Here is a 20,104-nt window from a genome sequence, read left to right on the forward strand (position 1 = left end):
TGTAGCAAAGTAGACAGGACGTGGAGCACGCGAACCTATCCTAAAGTGAAGACTTTATTTTCAGAGGGAAATAAACTTATGGATAAAGAAAATGCCCTTGTTCATCACATACTGATACAAGAAATGTACTGAAAATTGTCCATGATTATGTACATCCTTGGTGAACCTATCCTTCGCACTCATTAGTTAAAAAACATTTAAGCTACTAGGTTTTGTCAATCAATCAATTTCTCCCCAACTAATGTTCCATGAAAAGATATGTTCAATGGTACCTGATTCAAAACATTTGCCACTATGACAACATGGGGTAGTTCACTACATTATTATACAGGTTACGGAATTGCACACCGTGTATCTTTCATTTCAGGAGTGACAACTTGAATACATGACCTAATAACCTGGTTAACCACTAAAATTCAGGGTTTAGTACGTCTATGATCTCCGTTCAAAAATTATTGAGTGTGTTCAGAGACTATTTGAATAGCGGCGCACATCTTTCGCTTACTCTAAATAACTCCAATCTTTGCAATATTCTCATCATGTGCTTGTTCCTTTCTTTCTCATGGCCTCTCTCTTTTCTGTTATTCGTTGCCCATTCCGCCACCTGATGTGCTCCATGGACCCTGGTCAACCAACTTGCGCAAAATGCACTGCTTTTTGGTTTCAGCTCGTGATTGTGATTCTCTAAACACGGCATTAGCCGCAAGAGCCATAGCATTTTGAAGCCTATCAAGGTAGCTCATGATAAATTCTCTAAGACCAATGGACTGGTCACTAATGGAATACACTTTGGCTTTGTCCATCAAGAATAACTTACCCATCCTAGAATGCAGGATATGGTTCCCGAAAAAAAAAAGAATGCAGGATAATGGAACAATATTCACATTGTAGCTTGATTCTCAAATCTCAACCTTTTCAAGATTAGTCTTTGTTGAGAGGACATTGTGCCAATCTGAGAGTGAGGACTAAATTTTGGCCTCATAGATTGACCTTTAGCAATTTTGGTCCTTAGTATTCATCTAGACGTCTACTAATGTGTGTTTTCTTTCAACCTGCACAATCTGCTGTATGCCATTATTTCAGTATGTAGCCATGTAGGTGTTTCATACAAGCTCCACTCACAAAATTTCCAGCGAGCAGTTCTCTAGACCCTCCACTCTCAATATACTAGATTTGAGGCAAACTAAGCCTGTTTGGTACACCGTACATTGTTCCAACAGAATTGAACCGTTTCCTGCTAGATTCCAAACAATGTACAAATGGGGCCGTATAATCAGTATTCATGATCTAACACAAGTATCCTGTTTATGCTTAACCATAATCACCACTAGAGATGTTTAAGAAAGAACATGACTTTCGGCGCACCTTGATAAAAGGAAGCAAGTTCATCATTATAATTAATGGAAAACCCATTATGCCCAATAGGACAAAACAAACTTTCCGTGGCACCAAAAGAGCATGGGCAAAGAACGAAATTATGGTACTTTTTGGCCTTTTGGGATGGAATATCTAGGGTGAAGAGACTAAAAAGAGCCTCAAATAAAGAGAACATAATGGTGGACCATCAAGTGAAAATGCCAAACAATTGCAGCAGATCACAAAAGTTGTGTGGAGATACGAGAAAGAATATAGAACAATTGACCATACTCTTTTGTTTGTTTGGGAATAAAGACGATTTATGCTGTCTGGCTGGCATCGGGCGTATGTGCAACACCGCGAATAGTGGAGAGCTTCCAATACCTCACCGTGTATGATCACAGTACAAAACTCCCAAAAATGTAATGATCACATTGCAGAACATGGAACAGATATGGCGAAGACAATAGATGAAACGTAGTTCGATGAAGTAGGCAGTCAGTCAAAAAATGTTCAATTGATAGGCATAGCACATTCATGTCATAACTGAAGGTTGAACAAAATGAAATTGGTTAATAAATTATGAAGTGCATCAAGACGACCTGTTCTGGAGGTTGAATGTTGATACTTCCATGGAGCAGTTGTAATCACTAAACTGATCAGGTTACCAAGATTCGGAACGCAATTGCAATTTACAAATGTGATACATCATACCAGAATGAGAACATGATGCATGCTAAGGAGAAAATGAGAAAATTAGCATATCATTGTATAAAAAAATGGACCAAGAATAATGCAAAACAAAGATGATGTTACAATTGGAGAAAAAGAAAAGCAAAAAAGCACAAACTAGTTACAAATGAGATATAACTGCTACATCTAGCTCCATGGATCATCCCAGCCTTTGGGCCCCTCCCTCTTGACAAAATCTACAATGGCCCGAACTGCTTCTTGCACTCTATTGGACAGAGCATGGTTTCCCCATTCTATCTCAACTTTCTCTGCACCTCCCAGCGCTCTACATAGTCTGCAGTGCAGAGATGGCACGAGTTCAATATAATATGATATCACATTAGTACTAAGCATATTTAGGTTGTGTCGTTTACCTGTCTACTAGAGCCTCCTTATCAACATATTCAGGTACATATTCATCCCCCATTGAAAAAATAACCTGCACAGCACCTGAAGCTATTAAATGCAAGAGTCGAAAAATGAGTCAAAATCGAATTGATAACTGAAATGTATGCAATGCTCGAGTTTCAACGAATCGCATACAACTCACCATCATACAATACAACATGAATGAACAATGTTTAGTCACAAGTTGGTGGGATAGGCTAGAGTAGAAACCCAACATGAGCCACCAACAAAAAGGAAAAACAAAAAAAATAATGCAAAATTATTCTCTACATCCATGCAAAATTTCATGATCAAACCCAATTTGGTTTGTGAGGAAAAAAAATTGCAATAGCACAAAAAGGACCACAAAAGAACACTGTTCACACTAATAGAACTGAAACTTGTCCTTTTCCCCCTCATGCCAACAAGATTGAATTTGATCATAAAATTATGCATGGATCTAGAACATAATTCCACCTATAGCTGAGTTTTTTTTTAGAATTTATAGAATTCTACATATCTTTTTTGATTGATTGGCCATTTGCACCAGAATTGCACCCTATGAGAATACTAGTTCTATCAAATGAGATCTTTCCATGGCCTGTGCAAGGATTTTTGCAACAATAGAACTATCCTGGACAGCAAAGCCAACATAGGAGTAGAACAACAGTACATACCTGGCACTGTGTGGTTGACATATGACCAAGTCTCTGCCTCAGCTGATCTTCACTTAGATCTGAACTGAACATGTCATCATCACCCATATATGAACAAAGGGAGTGGTACCTATATATTTACTTGTATGCATTAGAATACCACAGATGAGGAAACATTTTTAGTCCCTTGTTGCTAATTTTTCCTTCGTAACTTCTTCGATTGATTATTAGGACACATGCTGGAAATCTTGAGCCTAGTTCCAAAAAAGAGGGTTGACGAATAAGTTTTTCTTAACAAGTTTAAACAACACAGACCTAAGCAATTCCTTTCAATATACTCCCTCAGTTCCAAAATGTGGCTTGTTTTAGTTTGTCCTAAGTCAAACCTTTCTAATATGACCAAGTTCATAGAAAAATTGACCAACATCTACAACATCAAGTAGTTTCATTAAATCCACCATGAAATGTCTTGATATCGCATGTTCGATATTGTAGATGGTTTTCTACGAACTTGGTCAAAGTTAAAGACATTTGACATAGTACAAAACTAAAGACATACATTTTAGAATGGAGGAAATAGTAGATTATGCTTCATTAGTTCATTGCTTTGTGGGTCATAATTGTATTAGATGGCAGTTGGTCACAGAAACAGGGGAAGGGCATAGTGAATGCTGGTCAGTTGACCACAAAAACAGGGGAAGGGCATAGTGAATGCTGGTCAGTTGGTCACAGAAACAGGGGAAGGGCATAGTGAATGCTGTTGGCGGTTGTGTTGGTTTCAATGATTACCATGGCTTCCCATTACCTATAGAGGAGCCACCCCACTACTAACTAAAGTAGGCAGGCTACTACTCCCCTGGTTCAGAAAGGCACTTAAGTTCAAATGCCAATCAATTACTGAGAAAGTGTGAATACAAAGAAATCCATGACAGATCTATCAATTTTTTGGATCAAGAAATGGGTTGAATTGAATCGCTAAGTGTGAATACAAATAAATCCATGACAGTTTTTGGATCAAGAAATGGGTTGAATTGAATCACTCAAAGTGGTAGTCTCATAACATCCACTAATACCAACTCTTATGCGAGCAAACTCGACAGCTTGACATGGAAAATTGCAAAAAGCATTAAAACACCAGAAGTTGACTGATCAGACACCATAATACAGTGACATTCATGGCCAATGATGCCACTAATGGACACGCTGGCCAATAAGAGCATCTCCATTATTTTGCTAAAACTACTCCCAATCTTAAGATTTTAGCAAAATGAGAAAAAAACAATGCTCCAACAACTCTCTATTTCTATTCCAAATCTTTCTGAGCTTTGGAAAAAATGAGAGCTTCACACATAAATATCCGCGGGCGCTGAGTGCTGCATATCCCTCGTCTGGTTCTTTTTTCCTCATTTCGCTCATGAACTCTCTGTGTTAGACGCATTGAGCTCCGCCGCCGTGGGCAACGGGCACGTCGCCAGCACGCAATCATCGCCAGCCAGAAACAGGGTTGTAGATGGAGCCGACTAACAAGTCATGGAAGCCATTGCCTTCGTCGCCCTTAGCCTCATCCTCCTTGGTGATAACCGTTTGAGCCTTGATGAGCAAAGCACCAACACCAGGCACCAACGAGGCCGGCTTGTCCATCTATAACCAGCTAGGGACTGCGGATGGTGACTGGTGGCCGCAGATGGCTGATTCTGGATGAGCATGAAGGAGCAAAACTACCAAAGAAAAAAGTTTGGTGGACTTCTTTGATTTTTTTAGAGAAAAATATTGGAAACAGTTGGAGACAGACAAAAAATCACTCCCTACACTCTTTTAGAAGTTGGAATAATCATAGGTTTACCAAGTGATTTATCAGGAACTCTTGGAGGTGCTCTAAGCACTATCTCTTGCAAAAAGAATAAACAAACTGCTTACATCCTTAGAGTCAATTTGTGGTCATTGTATCGTGGCATCTGGTTAATTAGGGGAACCTTTGCTAGTTCAAATAGGATTTTGGTATACAAATACGCATTCAACAACTGGAATCCATACCATTTTTGAACCAGGCATACCCATTTTCCATTAAAGAAACAGAAACAACTGTCTTAAAACAGGAAAAGCACCCAAAAAGCATAATATGCTAAATTAGAAACAATTAAGTGTTTTTGAGAAGCTACCAACAATGCTAACAAAACCTCAGTACAATCTCTAAATTCTGTGACTCAAATCATAAACATTGTACCTGTAGGCAGTAATAGGAGCATCTGGGTTTGCTTCTCTAGGCATCAATTCCATTCCGCGGCCCTCGCTAATCATTTTCGCTGCCAGGTCTATCATTTCAGCTGTTTCTGGAAGGGTTGCTCTATACTCCCTATCACTTACTGGAGCCTGAAGAGTGAAGAATAGAATAGGGTAGAAGTTACAAAAAGATATCACTAAAGATATTAAGTTAGTTCCAGCAAATGTAATCAGTTCTTTTTAACAGGTTGCAAAGTTGATCAGTAAGCTTTACATTGAGAGAGAGAGAGTTAGCACACATAAAATTTAAATAACTTTTAGTCATCTACCTGTGCATCCAGAACATGAGCATGGACTTCGTGAGAAAAAATAAAAACAATAACATGACCATGGACAGGGAGAATACCTGTAATATGACCCCAGAAACTGCTTTGGAACAAGCAAAGTTTGTGCGCATATAATGCACAATATCCTGGCACCCACGGAAGAGTCAGTGTACATTTTGTGACTGTAAAGTAGTAATCTCTAGCAGTTATTGGTAATAGTATACCTGGCATCCAGTACTATGACCAAGCAATATTACTCCTTCAGAATTTTCTTTATTTATTAGGTAACTGATGAGCTGATCTAGTTCCAATGCATCCTTCAACAAGACAACAAATATGAGCAATACAGAGATCAAGAATATGGAAGAAGTTAAAAGCAAAAAGGAAAAACTAATAAAACTGAAAATTTAATAAAAATAGGGGAAACAAAATCAATTATATAATTAATGGCATATTACTATATCCAAAAGGACAGCATAAAGCAACGGTAAATCTACGGGTTAAACGAAAAACACACTATCACTGACACTAACTAGCTTCACATGGTTAAAGAAATCTTCCATAGCACAGAAGGGGAATGACAATATAATGAGACCAATCATGGAATCCTAGGATTATCTATATTCTAATCCATAGTTCTTACGGCGTAAAGGCGAGGCACGGCGATGGGGGGGGGGGGGGGGGGGGCGCCTGGACGCCTAGGCGCCCGCCTTGCTCGCCTAGGCGCCCGCCTTGCCCGCCTAGGCGCCCGTTCTGCAAGGCGATGGGGGGGCGCCTGGACGCCTTGAGAACTATGTTCTAATCTAATGAAAACAAAGAAGGATGCCAACGCAAATCCGCTCTAAATCTACAAAATAAAGGTTTCTAAGAGAACCCTGTTAGTCTGGTAAGAATACAGAAGCAACATACTTGCAGGATCCAGATTTTGTCCTGTGTCCTAAAGAAGTACTTATGAATATGTTCTTAATTCTTATCACCTAATGTTTCAAAACTGCATTTCAGAACTAACTGAACTCAAAGAAACCTATCAACTTCAAATGCTATGCTGTAGCTAGTTATTTAGATATCCGTGGATTCTATTTATTTTAAGGACAGTGCTTCTAACCTTCAACTTTGATATCTGAAATATCCCACATAGTATTGATTATTGAAGGGACCTTAAGGCTCAACAGTTTAGGTAAGTGGAAGTAAGATAAGGAAATGCATAGAACTTTCCATAGCAAAGAAACATTCACTCAGAAGTCAGAATATTAAAAATTATGAATCATGTAGAAAATTAACTAAACTGATGCATCAAATTTCAAAGCATTAATCAGTTCTTCAGCATGATAAATCTATCATGCCATCATAACATAAGCACACCAAAGATATTGATATACAGCATGTTCTATTCTAAAGTCCCTCTCCTTCTCAGTACAAGAATAAAAGCTGATTTAAATTCCAGACTAAGGATCATACTTGCTCTAAGCTGGAAATTCCATATCCAGTGTATGATGAAGAAAGCAATGGCTGTACCAAGGACCATTTCTCAACCTCCAATGCAAGTGACAATGGTTCCAAGTAACTGTAGATTTTCAAAATTCAGTTAGCTGTAGTGAAATGAAATTAAATATAAATTAGCAATACAAAAAAACAGAAGGTATGCATCAAAAGTATATTTACAGAAGAGCAATAAGATGCATTGGCTTTGAAGTTATGTCACATCTTAATATTTTGATTTAGTTTCTCCATTAAAATTTTTATCAAATGTTGACATGTATCATTATGAGCTTAAAGAAACATACCCAGAGTGATGCTGGAAATTTGTAACACTCTGAGCATATGTTACATCCAGAAGAGTCATAGCTAAATTTTCAAAGAATCAATCTATTAGGTTTTCACAAGGCATGATTCAGATTAGGCCATTTGCAAGGTAACCAACCTTGAATAGGTCTTATAAAGATGAAAAGATTCAAAAGCTAAATTTACTTCTCAGCAAATCGTTTTTATAAGCACTATCTAAGTTCTTGCAATGATGGAAAGAGCTTAGCGCCTTAGCCATAGAAACATTACAAGAATCAAATTTTCAACTATAAGGTAGTATCATCACCTAGATGAACAAGGTTGTTACTCGTGTGTGCGCATGTTACCAACGCTACTAGCCTAAATTCCATAGCTTTTGAAATTGATTTGGTACTATTATTATGAAGTTAATTATAATACACAAGAACCACCAAATGATGCAAGAATACCAGAATATGTTGGCATGATACATAAATTCTTCAGTTCTCATTCAAAAGAATCAAGAGAAAAAACCCATTGCCCATTTCACATTTATCTTATTTATGGATATAAACCATGATGTATTGATGTGACATAGTTAGATCATGACAGCCTTTATTTCCAAATTCAATAGATGTTAAATTGATATATTATGACCAAATTTAGTGCAATCTCAATTATCAGGGGGGGAGGGGGTGCAGAAAAGACTATTTTGACTTACTCAGTAGCTAAAAGCCCATCTGTGAGGCCACCAATGAAGATCACCTGATGGTTAAAATCACCAGTCCTGAATGCTACCTGAAAGAGGAAAAGTGAAGTTATTGCACAAAGCTATTAATAATGCAACACTAGCAAAATGTATCCAAAAAGAAGTTAGTTTATGTATAGAACGGGTTTGCTCTAGATTTTTCAAAATCGATATTATAGAAACCACACAGCACTCAAAAGAACCAAACATAGAGGCTTCTGTATCATAACTTCCAGGGGATGCAAATGTATCCAGATCAAAAGAACATAATACGAGGTGTTTCCGTGAAGAATAAGCTTCCCAAGAATACTGCAGTCAGATCTAGTGGGTATGCTTGTCATGCTTAATTCTAAAAGCTAAGAAACAATTGATCTTATTGGGGTTGCAAATGGCATTTCAGGTATCCCAAGTCCAAAACTAGCAAAATTGCCAGAAGCATGTGTGAGGTCATCTTAGTATAGCCCTAACTATAACAACAATTAATTAATTAAAATACAGTTTTCTGCCAGAAAATAGAAGCACCAATAAAACCTATAACAGAAGCTGGTAATGGCAAGCCAGAATCTGCTGGAAAGTGAAAACTAAGCATGGTTACAAAATGTCATGGTGATAGGAAGCAAGCAAACCACAAGAATACCCATTGTGCCTAAGGACCACCTCTCACTGCCTATAGGGTCAATAACTAAAAGTTACATACCAAGTAGGCTTTCCTCAGCCGGAAATGTTACAGAAACTAGAGACAAGCAGCAAAAGGGTCATAGTCGTGTAACATCACCAAAGGAGAATTTAAACCCCAAATCCAAACAGCAAATTGCCAAGCAAGCCGTATCCATAAACGCAAAAATCGCCACCTTTTTCCGAGTTGTTGAACATCATAGAATCTTCCATATCCTATAGGAATCTAAACATGCACCGAGGCACGCTTTAGACATGCGTGAGAAGAAAACGTAGTATAGCCCCACTCGCTCAAAAAAGCAGAATTCCGCAACTGAAAAGGGAGATCCCGCATCTGGAATGTCGCAAAAGATCCCCCTCCTTACAGAGGCCGTGGCAGCACGCGGTCGACATTCTGGAAGCTTCCAGAACATCCCAGCCACGGAATTCCCCCCCGTCTAGCGGATTCTAAACTACTTGGCGAAAGCAACCGCGAAATGCGGTGACGAGCTCCATCTCGGATTCCAGAACTTGGCAGGGGAGAAAACTTCGCCTACAAACTGGCTAAATCCAGGCAGCATCGAACCAACGATCTCCAGCTCGTATCCGCGAGCGGCGGCCAGCGGCGCGACGGGGAGGGAGGGGGGAGGTGGGGGGACGACTGCCCGTACCTGCGCGGATTTGGGGCCGTACTTGAACAGCGCCCCGCGGAGGTGATTCCGCTTGCCTCCTCCGGGGCCGGCGCCGACCACGGACGACTTGGGCGCGTCGGGGAGGGACGCGGACGCGGAGGCGGAGGCGGGGGCGGAGGCGACGCCGCCGGCCATGGTGGAGGAGGAGGAGGAGCGCGCGAGGCCGGAGAACCAGGATGTGGGGGCCGGCGAGGTCATAGTAACGGCTGCGGCTGCGGTGGCGGTGGCGGCGGCGGCTGCAGCGGCGCGCCTCACGGGCTCACGGCGTGGGCATCGCGGACGTGGGGTCGGGTCCGGTGGTTGGCGGCTGCGACTTTTCTGGGCTTGTTGGATCGAGCTGTGTTGTCAATCAAGACGAGGATGGATGGAAACGGATTCATTTTTTTTTTTTTACTAGTACATACAAAGAAATTCGATTAGGTGCTGAATGATTGGCACTGATTGTCCTGTCCTGTGCGGTTGGCAAGTTTGGCAGTCATCTTCCTGTCTCTTTGCAATTGTTCGCTTGGTTTTAGCAAAAATTGTGGTCAAGTATATAGTTGAAGCTGCCATTTTGATTGTACTCATTCCCTTCCAAATTACAAGACATCCCAAAAATTTTGAAGAGTCAAAGCATTAAGTTTGACTAAAATTATGGAGAGAATTACGAAAACTTATAACATTAAATAGACATACTATGAAAATATAATTAATAGAGAATCTAACGATAGTAAGTTGTTATAATAAATATTATTATCTTATCATATAAATTTTGGTTAAATTTGAGATGTTTTGACTCTCTAAGATTCATATAATGTCTTAGGATAGAGGGAGTATAATTTTCAAGTTTATTTAGGCCTTGTTTAGATCCAAAATTTTTGGATTTTTATACTGTATCACTTTCGTTTGTATTTGACAAACATTGTCCAATCATAGATTAACTATGTTTAAAAGATTCGTCTAGCGATTTACAGGTAAACTGTGTAATTAATAAATTTTTTATCTATATTTAATGCTCTATGCATGTGTCGTAAGATTCAATGTGATGGAAAATCTTGTAAATAGGTTTTTTAGTACATCTAAACAAAGCCTTACTTTATTATTATTATATTACTCCTATATAGTAAATTCTTTGGTTGCTTTTGAAACCCAACTAAAGATCGTCCCGGGTCACCCATGAAATTAGGCCTCCGTCTGATCCTAAATATATAAGGCCTTGTTGAGCATCTCCAACAACTTGGTATTTCAACATGCTATCCTACCAAATTTGCTAAAAGCATAAAAATCCTCCTCCAACAACTCCTTATCTCAACTTGCTAAATTTCCCAAGTTGCTATCCAGAGGTTTCTACTGCCGAGATTTGTCAAGTTGCTATCCCAAGTTGCTATCCCGAGCGCAACTTGTTGGAGACACATATTCTTTTAACAAGTGAACGGGTCCCATCTGTCATCTTCTATTTTTACCAAGTGAGAATAGCAACTTATTGGAGACATATCCTTTTTTTCTTTTGCTAAACAAATTAGCAACTTGCTATAACTCAAGATTTGACAAGTGAATTTTACCAAGTTGTTGGAGATGCTCTTAGTTCCAAAATATTTTGCAAAATCGACACCGTAGCTCTTTCGTTTGTATTTGACAAATATTATCCAATCATAGACTAACTAAGCTCAAACGATTCGTCTCGTCAATTTAGACCAAACTGTGCAATTAGTTTTTATTTTTGTCTATATTTAATACTTCATGCATGTGTCTAAAGATTCGATGTGACGGAGAATCTGAAAAATTTTGCAAAATTTTTTGGGAACTAAACAAGGCCTAAATATAAGGGGCTGTTTGGTTGCTAGCCACAATTTGCCACACTTTACCTTAGGCAAGTTTGACCAAGTTGGCAAGTGTTTGGTTCACAACTAAGCTTAGGCATGATTCTTTTGGGCTCCACATGTCATAGAGTTAAAAAGTGTGGCAAGATTCCTTTATGCATGGTAAAGTGTGGCAACCAATTTGCTAGCCACACTTTTTGTGGCTTGCCACGCTTGCCTAAAGTTAGTTGTGGTAGATTGCGATTAGCAACCAAACATCCCCTAAATCAGCCGTTTGTCGAAGCACTGCCAAACGCCAACAAGAAAACCAGCTCCGCAGCCGAAGCTGAGAGGAGCCAGAGTACTTTTTGTGCTGCGGGATGGAGAAAAACAAAAATCAGTTCCACATGCACCGTCTGAAAAATCATGATTAAAATTATTATTGACTAATTTATTATGAAAGAAAAATACTACTAACTGCCAAAAAAGTACGGCGAGCAAACACTCTTGTCTCTGCTTCATATACGTGCGAGTGGTTCCGCGTACAGTGCCTGCGCGTGGCCCAAGCGGGGGCGAGGCCACTCAAGCCCGGAAGACATCAATATGGACAGCATCAGATTCTGGTACACTACTAGTCTACTAATCATCATCACCATATTTAAACGCTTAATAAAAACAAAGTATGCAAAGCAACGGATTCCTTGTACTGCTGCAAGATATCAATCAGTACTTGAACCTATGAAAGCTCGTGAAATTTGAAACAAAATCGTGATTCTCTTTTCCAACATTATACACATCTTCCATACCCTTTTACATTGCGCATTTACAACAACCATATTATAGCTCTAATAAAAAGAACCAGAGCCAGCCATCTTCGCTCACCTTTTGCACAGCTAATACTCAAAACTGGCACATTAAACAACACATCAAGCTATTTCAACATATACACACTATAGTCAGCCACCACAACAAAACACAGAATGCACCCAGCACTCTCAATCGTCCAGCTGGTCGTTCGTTTGCGCGATCGACCATAAGCCCTTGAAATAACCCGCAGACTGGAGGGAGAATTCCGACACAACGCGGAACAGCTCCGGCAGGTTTGACCGGAGAAGATTGAGGGATTTATCCCTTACTACCTTGCATTGGGTCTTATAACTATCTTCCAGGTCCTTCAGTGCATTCTCCAACTTATCCACCACGGCTTTCCTTTCAGCAGCTGGATCAGCACGGGGTGCGGGATTGTCGCCATCAGGAATACTTGCTCCTCTGTCCCAATTTTTCTGTGCCCAATCATCGAACTGCCTTCTCTTCTTCTCAAAGTCCCTCCTAGTCTCTTCAATTTTCATCCTCAACTTCAGTTCTTCATCCTGGTGAACTAGGATTGTGTGCACCACTTCCGCAAATGTGTGTATGGCCCTTTTCGTTGCATCAACAGGGAGCTTCTCAAGGATATCATGCCAAGCATGCAGCAGCCTCTTGATTGGAGGTGTGGTCTCATGTGGCTGTGACGAGTTAGGCTTCAGGTTGGTATCAATAGGGATCACATTTAGCTTGATCCAGCTGTAGAGGCTTCCTACGTACTCCTTCTGATATGCCATGAACCTGTCAAACTGCACATGCCACTCCTGAACAATGTTCCACAACTGCACAGTTCGCTCATTGTGTTGCTCACTTGTTTCCCGTGTAGAAACCGAGATATCAGACGCTTTGAGCTCTGTAATGATCCTGAGCTGCGCTTTGTGCTGAGTGTACATGACATCCCACATGTGTGACAATCTGTCAGTGTGAAACAAAATAATTCGTCACTTGCAATATGCAGAAGTGTAACATTCACTTGGTAATCTGGTTCTTTAGATTTAGAAAAATCAAAAAAAATGATAGAGTGTTAGACTGATGTTGGGTGGCTCAAGTCCTACTATTCAGTGTCACAACTAGCAGAATTTTACCATAACTGAAATCGTGCTGAGAAAATATGTGGAAGGTACACTATGAAGGATGTATAGCACTTCTTCAGATGCTCCTCCATTTCAAATTACAAGGCTTAATTTGCTTTGTTAGGGCAAGCAAAATTCATGAGACAATATTCATACAACAATGTTCATACAAATTTTTGAGACACAAAATTGATGTTCTTAGATTCCTAATAAAAAAACATTTATGACTGCATTTTTTGTGTCCCATGAATGAAGTACTAATAGAGTAATTGTCAATCAAAGCCTTGTCCCAATGAAATATAGTACGCCTTGTGAAAAAATGGAGGGGATAGTGATTTATGTAAAAGAATGAAAAAGCCTTGTCCTAACGAAATATAATACGCCTTCTATAATAAAAAAAAAGATAACGATGTCATTTGATGATATAGATCAAGATAACAGGGAATCACTTGTAATCAACTAAACAATGAAAAAAGAAATGAAGGTCCTACATGTAAATAACTAAAACAATGAGATAATAGCTACAAATGAAACCATATAATAAATGCAACAATAGAGGTTGGTGGTTGGTACTTATAAAAGTTAAAAGACCTTACCCCTTCACTAGTTCAAGGAGTTTTGGGTAAAGCTGTTGATCTCTTAGGCGGTCAATTTCTGCAACTGTTGACTCCATTGTTTGTAAATCAACTATATATTTTGTGTGCAAGTGACTAACAATGGACTTGGTTTTCTCAATTGATGAAGAACTAACACCGCGTTGCTTCTTTTTGTTAAGAACAGCTAGCTTTCGTTGATATGTCACTTTGATAATCTCAAACTCCTGTGCCAACGGTAAATATGTACCATCAAATGTATGAAAAAAACAGGTTAAAGCAATGAAGTATAATGATGAAGCCCAGCACATGGGTAGGAAATGATCATGGACTAGTACAAGGGTCCCTGACTTAACAATAATATGAATACAAATGTCCCTGGACCAGCTGAGGAGTATAATGATGAGAAGGTGACAAACAATTATCGAAGGTAAAATAACTGAGACATTAGTGACACCTTCATCAATTTTTGTGAAAAATGAAATGACATGTATGCATGGCTCTTGATATCAACGCAAACAAAACTGAAGAGAAAATGTATGAGAAACCAATAAACAACACATAAATCATTTTTTCTTTGTGGTGACTGGTGAGAGAGAACACAATGAAAAATGTGTGCTTCTAAGAGAGAACGACTGAAACAGTTTATGTTCCAAACTACTGAATAAGATTTACATATTTTACCTTCACTTCATGGCATAGTTTTTTCTCCCATGCAAGCAACTTATCAAGTACGGTAGCATGTGTTTCCCACTCATCATCATCCAACTCATTCTTCACATTTTCTGGTTGAGGGATCCCTTTAAATGAGCGGTTCCAAGTGATGACTTGCATCACTCTTGCAGAATGATCCACAAATCCTAATCAGACAAAAGACATATGCCATTAACTATAGTAATATAAATAGATATGCGATTCATATAGACTATTCGACATGCATATACCAACTGTAGCTGTACCCCTGAAATACAAGCAAGATACAGACTGCTCAACTGAAGTTTAAAGAAATCATAGGGTGAAGATAATCACCGCCTAAGTGTAGCCCCAACCCCTGCCTTTGTCCCCAAGAAAACCGTACTTAAACACTCCCCTGTGCCTCACTGAACCACATTCCATTAAAAAACACAGCATCCACCTCAACAAAGACATAATAGGAAAAGATAATCACCTCCTAAGTGTACCCCCAACCCCACCTCGGTCCACAAGAAAACTGTACTTAACAAACATTCCCCTGTGCCTCGCAGAACCACATTCCATTAGAAACACAGCATCCACCTCAACAAAGACACAATAGGAACACATAATAAAGCCAGAATACTATCCCTTTTAATAAATAGTTAACGATGCAATCAAGTAAGGCACTCAAAATATTGGACTATCATGTGGAACAGTTGAACTCCTCCGATATGCATCAAACAAACCATTTGCTACCTATCTTGCACGTCTCCCAAGAATCTTGTGTACTTTTAAAGTTTATTATGGCTCTATGATGTTTGTACGAGTGTTATGCAATGTTTGTTGAGCATCTTCATCCAGGAAAGATTTTTTTTTTTAATTAAAGAAAATTACAAAGGATTCGTCTTTCCTGTAATCCAATCGAACTCTAGCTCAGAGGCTGGGAGCAGAGCAGGAATGGAAGTTACCTCGCGTCTCGGCGAAATTGGAGTGATAATGCATCCTCGCTGCCTCCAACAACTTGGACACCTCGTGCGCGCTCTGGGACGCCTTGAGGAAGTGATCGTCGAGCCTGCGCAGGATGTCGCCCAGCCTCGTCTGCGGCACCATGACGACCCTGCCCTTCTTGCCCTCCGGCTTCCTAGCTGCCTTCTGCGTCGCCGCCCGACGCGTGACGAGCTCCGCCGCGGGCTTCTTTCCCTCGGCGATCTCCTCGGCAGAAGGCACCGGCTGCGGCTGCTGCTTCGGAGGCGGTGGGTCGGATTCGGTCGGCGGCGGAGGCGGCGGCGCGGGCATCCTCCGCTCGGCCGCCCACGACGACTCGGCGGCGGCGCTGGCGCTAGGGTCCAGCGTGGGCGGCGGCCCGGGCATGGCGTCGGGGGAGCCGAAGAAGAAGTCGTTCCACGAATTGGAACCCCCCTCCGCGGTCGTCTGCTCACGGCTCGCCTCAGCGGCGGCAGGGACAGGCGGCGGGGAGCGCGAGGGCGGGGGAATGTTCGCCGGCGGCAGCGGGGGAGGAGGAGGAGGAGGATCGTCGTCCTCCCGGCGCCGGCCCGCGTCGTCTCCGGGGGCGTCGCCGCCCTCGCCCTCCTCGTCCTCCATGATGGGCGCCTCACCAGAGCGGTCCTTCCGGATATGCTGCTGGAGCTGGATGTCGGGCGCGCTCATGGACCTGTGCAGCGGCGCGGCGGGCCCGCTACCGCCATCGCCGTCGCCGTCGCCGTCGGCGCCGCCGGCGCCCGGGGGCGGCGGCGGCGGCGGCGGGAGCACGGCGTCGAGCGGGGACGGCAGCGCCTTGACCACCGTGGCCGGCGCGGCGCCCGTGCCCGCGGCGAGCGCGGCGGCGGCGGAGGCGGAGCGCGGCACGACGACGGCGTCGTGGCGGTCGGTCTCGCCCGCCGCGTAGTCGGAGAGCGCGGCGCCGACGTTCTTGAGCGCCGCGGCGTGGCCCGCGTGCGCGCCCGCCAGCGCGTGGCGCGCGTGCACCGCCGCGCCCAGCAGGTGCTTCCGCTCCCGGCACCGCGACGCCGCGCCGCCCTCCGCGTCCTCCTTGGACGGGCCGCAACCCATCGGTGGCTAACCGCGGCGCCTGCTCTGCTCCTCCTATCGCTCACTCTCTCCCTCTCTCTCTCTCTCTCTCTCTCTCTCTCTCCCCCTCGCCAGTAGCCCAGTCGCGGCGCGCGCGCGCGTGGACGCTTTCTTGGCCGGGGCCGGGGGTTCCTTCGCGCGGGGGGTTTGCGAGGTCGGTCGTGCGTGCGGTCGTGTGTGTGGTGCAGGCGATGGATGGGCGAATTTGGTTTTGATTTGATTTGGGGGGTGGAAGGGTGGATGCTTTTGCGCTTTGGAATAAAGCAGGGGGCGCGAAAAGGAAAAGACCCCCAGCTCCGCCGTGTCGCCGTCGCCGTCGCCCAACCGGCCGGACCACCACCGGGCCGGATCGGATCTGTTTCGGTGGCCACGCCGACAGTCATCACTCTATCAGACTGCATTGCTCTGTGATATCTGGATTGAAGATTGGTTGATCTACAAACTTTGTGGGATTTCAATTTGATTCTTTTTCGAAAATAAATGAGAGCGGCTTTATCGATGAAGCCTCTGCAAATATGCTTACAGAGCTAGAGTGAGAAAGAGTTAAAAATAGTGACTTCACTCGGCTTCACTTCATCTTACAATATTTTGTCAAACGATTTACTAAAACAGCTCCAGCTCCACCAATAATTTATGGAGTTGAAGCAACATAAAACGGTTTTACTGGTGAAGTAAAGCCGTGACAAACAGAGTCTTAAAATTTTACAATCCCAAAAAAGAACCCAAATCTGATCCAAACGGTAGGCTTTGTACGAAAAGATTATATTAGGCGCAAGATCTGCCAATGGAAGGAAAGGAAAAGAACATTTTAGACATTTTTGTTGTACAATGAATCCACCGTCCCATAGTATAATCTGAGATTCAAACGGATTCGATTATTACTATTAAAAATCCAAATTTTCGATATCACCTTCTGTTATCCAAATTCTCATAATCCTTTCAAAATTCAAACGGGCCCTTGTTGTCACAAGGGCTTTATGTACGTCATGTGGGCTCTCGACTAATCAACATTAGATTATATATATATATATATATATATATATATATATATATATATATATATATAGGACCGCGTTTCTTTTACACGCGCGTGTAATTACTCTCATCTCTATATCTCTAGATTTAAGGTGTATATGACCGGACGAAATGTATATAGACAAAGTATATGATCATACTAGACCATCTAGAGTGATATGTATGTTAAGTATGCATACATACATAGAGTATATGGTTATACTTATTGTATATAATATAGTAGTGGCATTTTAGTAATATATTTAAAATATAATTTTTTTTGAAAATTTTTCGCGTGGTAAGATCTAGAGTATCTTAATATAAGTATATAAACATACTCAAACCCATAAACAAGTATGAATACATACACAATGTAGTTTATTGAAGATGAGAGTAACTACACGTACGTGTACAAAGGAATTTCCCTATATATATATATATATATATATAAATCGACGGGGAGGGAGAGAATCCCTCACCTGATACTTATTAATCAAGGTGACCCTTAAATAGCTACGAGCTTACAAACGTTTTGAAGATTGTTCTAAGGATTACATAGCGCTAATAATGACTGAACACCAGGTTGGTCGGCTGTACTTATGCAGCAACTATATTGTGGTTGCATTGCATGTATCAGTAGTAATCTACAGGTCATTTAGTTTGGATTTCTACTGCCTTGTTTAGATTCAAAAATTTTTTGGATTTTAACAGTGTAGCATTTTTGTTTTTATTTGATAAATATTATCTAATTATAGAGTAACTAGGTTTAAAAGATTCGTTTCATGATTTATAGGTAAACTGTACAATTAGTTTTTGTTTTTATTTATATTTAATGCTCTATACATGTGTTGTAAGATTCGATGTGACGAAAAATCTTAAAAAGTTTTTGATTTTAAGGTGAACTAAACAAGACCACAATCAGCCACAGCCAAAGAAGTGCAGCCGGTCACAACCGAAATCCTTTTATAGCTGTCGACCCATCATGCCGTTAAACACTATTTAGAAGCAACTCCAGTAGTGGCCCCCAAAACTAGGCCCCTACTTTTAATTTGGGTGCTCCCTCTATTTCTTGGGGCTCAACTTTTTTGCTTCAACTCCAACAGTAACACTCAAATTTGGACCCCCAAACCTATTCCAGAGAGAATGACAGAAGGGACTCACTCGTCATTGTCTTTTTCTTCTTCCTCTTTCTTCTTCCTTTGGACATGGACACAATTAGAGTATCGAGTTGGTTACCGTAGGATGTCATGCACATGCAAGGGAAGAGAGAGAGGGAGCATGCGCTAGGGCTAGGACACGCGATGGAGGATGGGGGCTGTCCTGTTGGGCCAACAGGAATGGGGTCTGGGGGAGAAATATGGGTGCCCAACCAAATATGGGGTCTGGAGTAGGGGCCCTGCTGGAGTAATGTTTTTAGCCGGAGCACCTATATTTAGCTATTGGGGCTTGAGTAGGGGCCCTGCTGGAATTGCTCTTATCAACCTTGGTATAATATTTTTGACTCACAACAAAACAATATTAACCAGTTTATTAGTGTGGGTGTCTGGACACGTGATCTAGGCACTAACGTGTAATGAGTCTGCGTGTCCCTAAACCCAGATAGTGATGCAAAAAGGACACAAGAGATTTATACTAGTTCAGGCTAATTATGCCCTACGTCCAGTGATGGGGTCGGATCCTGTGTTATCTTGCACCTGAAGTGTTTGTAGTAGGGGGTATAAGCTGGTTGCGAGAGAGAGAGGCGTGCCCAGGTCTCGACTTTATAGGTGGCAGAGCACTCGAGTGAGTTCTCTAGAGTGTGATGAATTGTGTGTTAGTTGTTGAGTTGATCGTGTTTCTAGATAGTGCTCTGCCTCCCCTTTTATAGCCTCAAGGAGAAGCAGATTTTACAGAGGTAAGTTTGAGTTTCTACTTCTAGCGCACGGTGGGGTTATAACGTTGGGACTGTAGTTACTGGTCATCACGTTCTCAGGTTAATGGCAGCAACATGGTCGCTCTAGTTAATCATGGGGGTCGTCCTTCGTACTGTGGATCTCCACGTCTTGTCCCTGTAATGCCTTGCCGGGCTCTGTTCCAGGTCGTGGCAACCCTTCCCAAGGCCTCGTCTCTTGTCCTGCACGGCGGATTGATGACTGCTAGGTTATGGCAATAGTGTCGTGATTTAACATCTCCTGTCCCGTCCTTCGTGCGACCGTACCCACAGTGGCGGAGGTAAGACGTAACAGGGGCAGGAGTTGTTAGAATAGTGGAGGTCATTCCCTGTCGCAGCATGGACGAAGGCGTGGTCTACGTTGTGTCCGTAGTACGGTCGTTGTGCGTAGAAAGCCAGACGCTGAGACTGAGACTCGGGCGAGGCGTTGATTGCGCTCGAGACCGGAGCTCGAGCGAGGCGCAGATTGCGCTCGAGACCGGGGCTCGGGCGAGGCGCAGATTGCGCTCGAGACCAGGGCTTGGGCGAGTCGTTGATTGTGCTCAAAACCAGGGCGC

The 20,104-nt window shown here is 42.1% G+C and overlaps 2 protein-coding genes across 2 annotated transcripts; both read right to left on the minus strand.

The window, feature by feature from the left end:
* Window positions 1,910–10,109, minus strand: LOC110432940 (UPF0613 protein PB24D3.06c). The gene is made up of 9 exons (XM_021454228.1): window positions 9,512–10,109; window positions 8,160–8,236; window positions 7,136–7,241; window positions 5,902–5,994; window positions 5,758–5,823; window positions 5,356–5,501; window positions 3,153–3,261; window positions 2,463–2,527; window positions 1,910–2,383 (listed from the first exon to the last, which is right to left on the minus strand). The coding sequence occupies exons 1-9, from the start codon at window positions 9,728–9,730 to the stop codon at window positions 2,236–2,238; spliced, it is 1,029 nt and encodes a 342-aa protein (XP_021309903.1). The 5' UTR covers window positions 9,731–10,109; the 3' UTR covers window positions 1,910–2,235.
* On the minus strand, window positions 12,018–16,808 carry LOC8069100. Its single transcript, XM_002461635.2, has 4 exons — window positions 15,484–16,808; window positions 14,525–14,700; window positions 13,844–14,067; window positions 12,018–13,089 (listed from the first exon to the last, which is right to left on the minus strand). The coding sequence occupies exons 1-4, from the start codon at window positions 16,583–16,585 to the stop codon at window positions 12,306–12,308; spliced, it is 2,286 nt and encodes a 761-aa protein (XP_002461680.1). The 5' UTR covers window positions 16,586–16,808; the 3' UTR covers window positions 12,018–12,305.

The sequence above is a fragment of the Sorghum bicolor genome, chromosome 2, assembly GCF_000003195.3.
Source record: "Sorghum bicolor cultivar BTx623 chromosome 2, Sorghum_bicolor_NCBIv3, whole genome shotgun sequence".
NCBI classification, from domain to species: domain Eukaryota; kingdom Viridiplantae; phylum Streptophyta; class Magnoliopsida; order Poales; family Poaceae; genus Sorghum; species Sorghum bicolor.

What these genes read in the sequence shown, in the direction of transcription:
- LOC110432940 (XM_021454228.1), bottom strand. Translation starts at nt 9,730, where the DNA reads ATGACCTCGCCGGCCCCCACATCCTGGTTCTCCGGCCTCGCGCGCTCC. An exon ending in GATGGGCTTTTAGCTACTGA is followed by an intron (nt 7,242 to 8,159) that starts GTAAGTCAAAAT and finishes GAAAATCTACAG; the next exon opens with TTACTTGGAACCATTGTCAC. An exon ending in GTCATAGTACTGGATGCCAG is followed by an intron (nt 5,824 to 5,901) that starts GTATACTATTAC and finishes CGTGGGTGCCAG; the next exon opens with GATATTGTGCATTATATGCG.
- LOC8069100 (XM_002461635.2), bottom strand. Translation starts at nt 16,585, where the DNA reads ATGGGTTGCGGCCCGTCCAAGGAGGACGCGGAGGGCGGCGCGGCGTCG. An exon ending in CAATTTCGCCGAGACGCGAG is followed by an intron (nt 14,701 to 15,483) that starts GTAACTTCCATT and finishes TTGTCTGATTAG; the next exon opens with GATTTGTGGATCATTCTGCA. An exon ending in CTCCTTGAACTAGTGAAGGG is followed by an intron (nt 13,090 to 13,843) that starts GTAAGGTCTTTT and finishes TCACACTGACAG; the next exon opens with ATTGTCACACATGTGGGATG.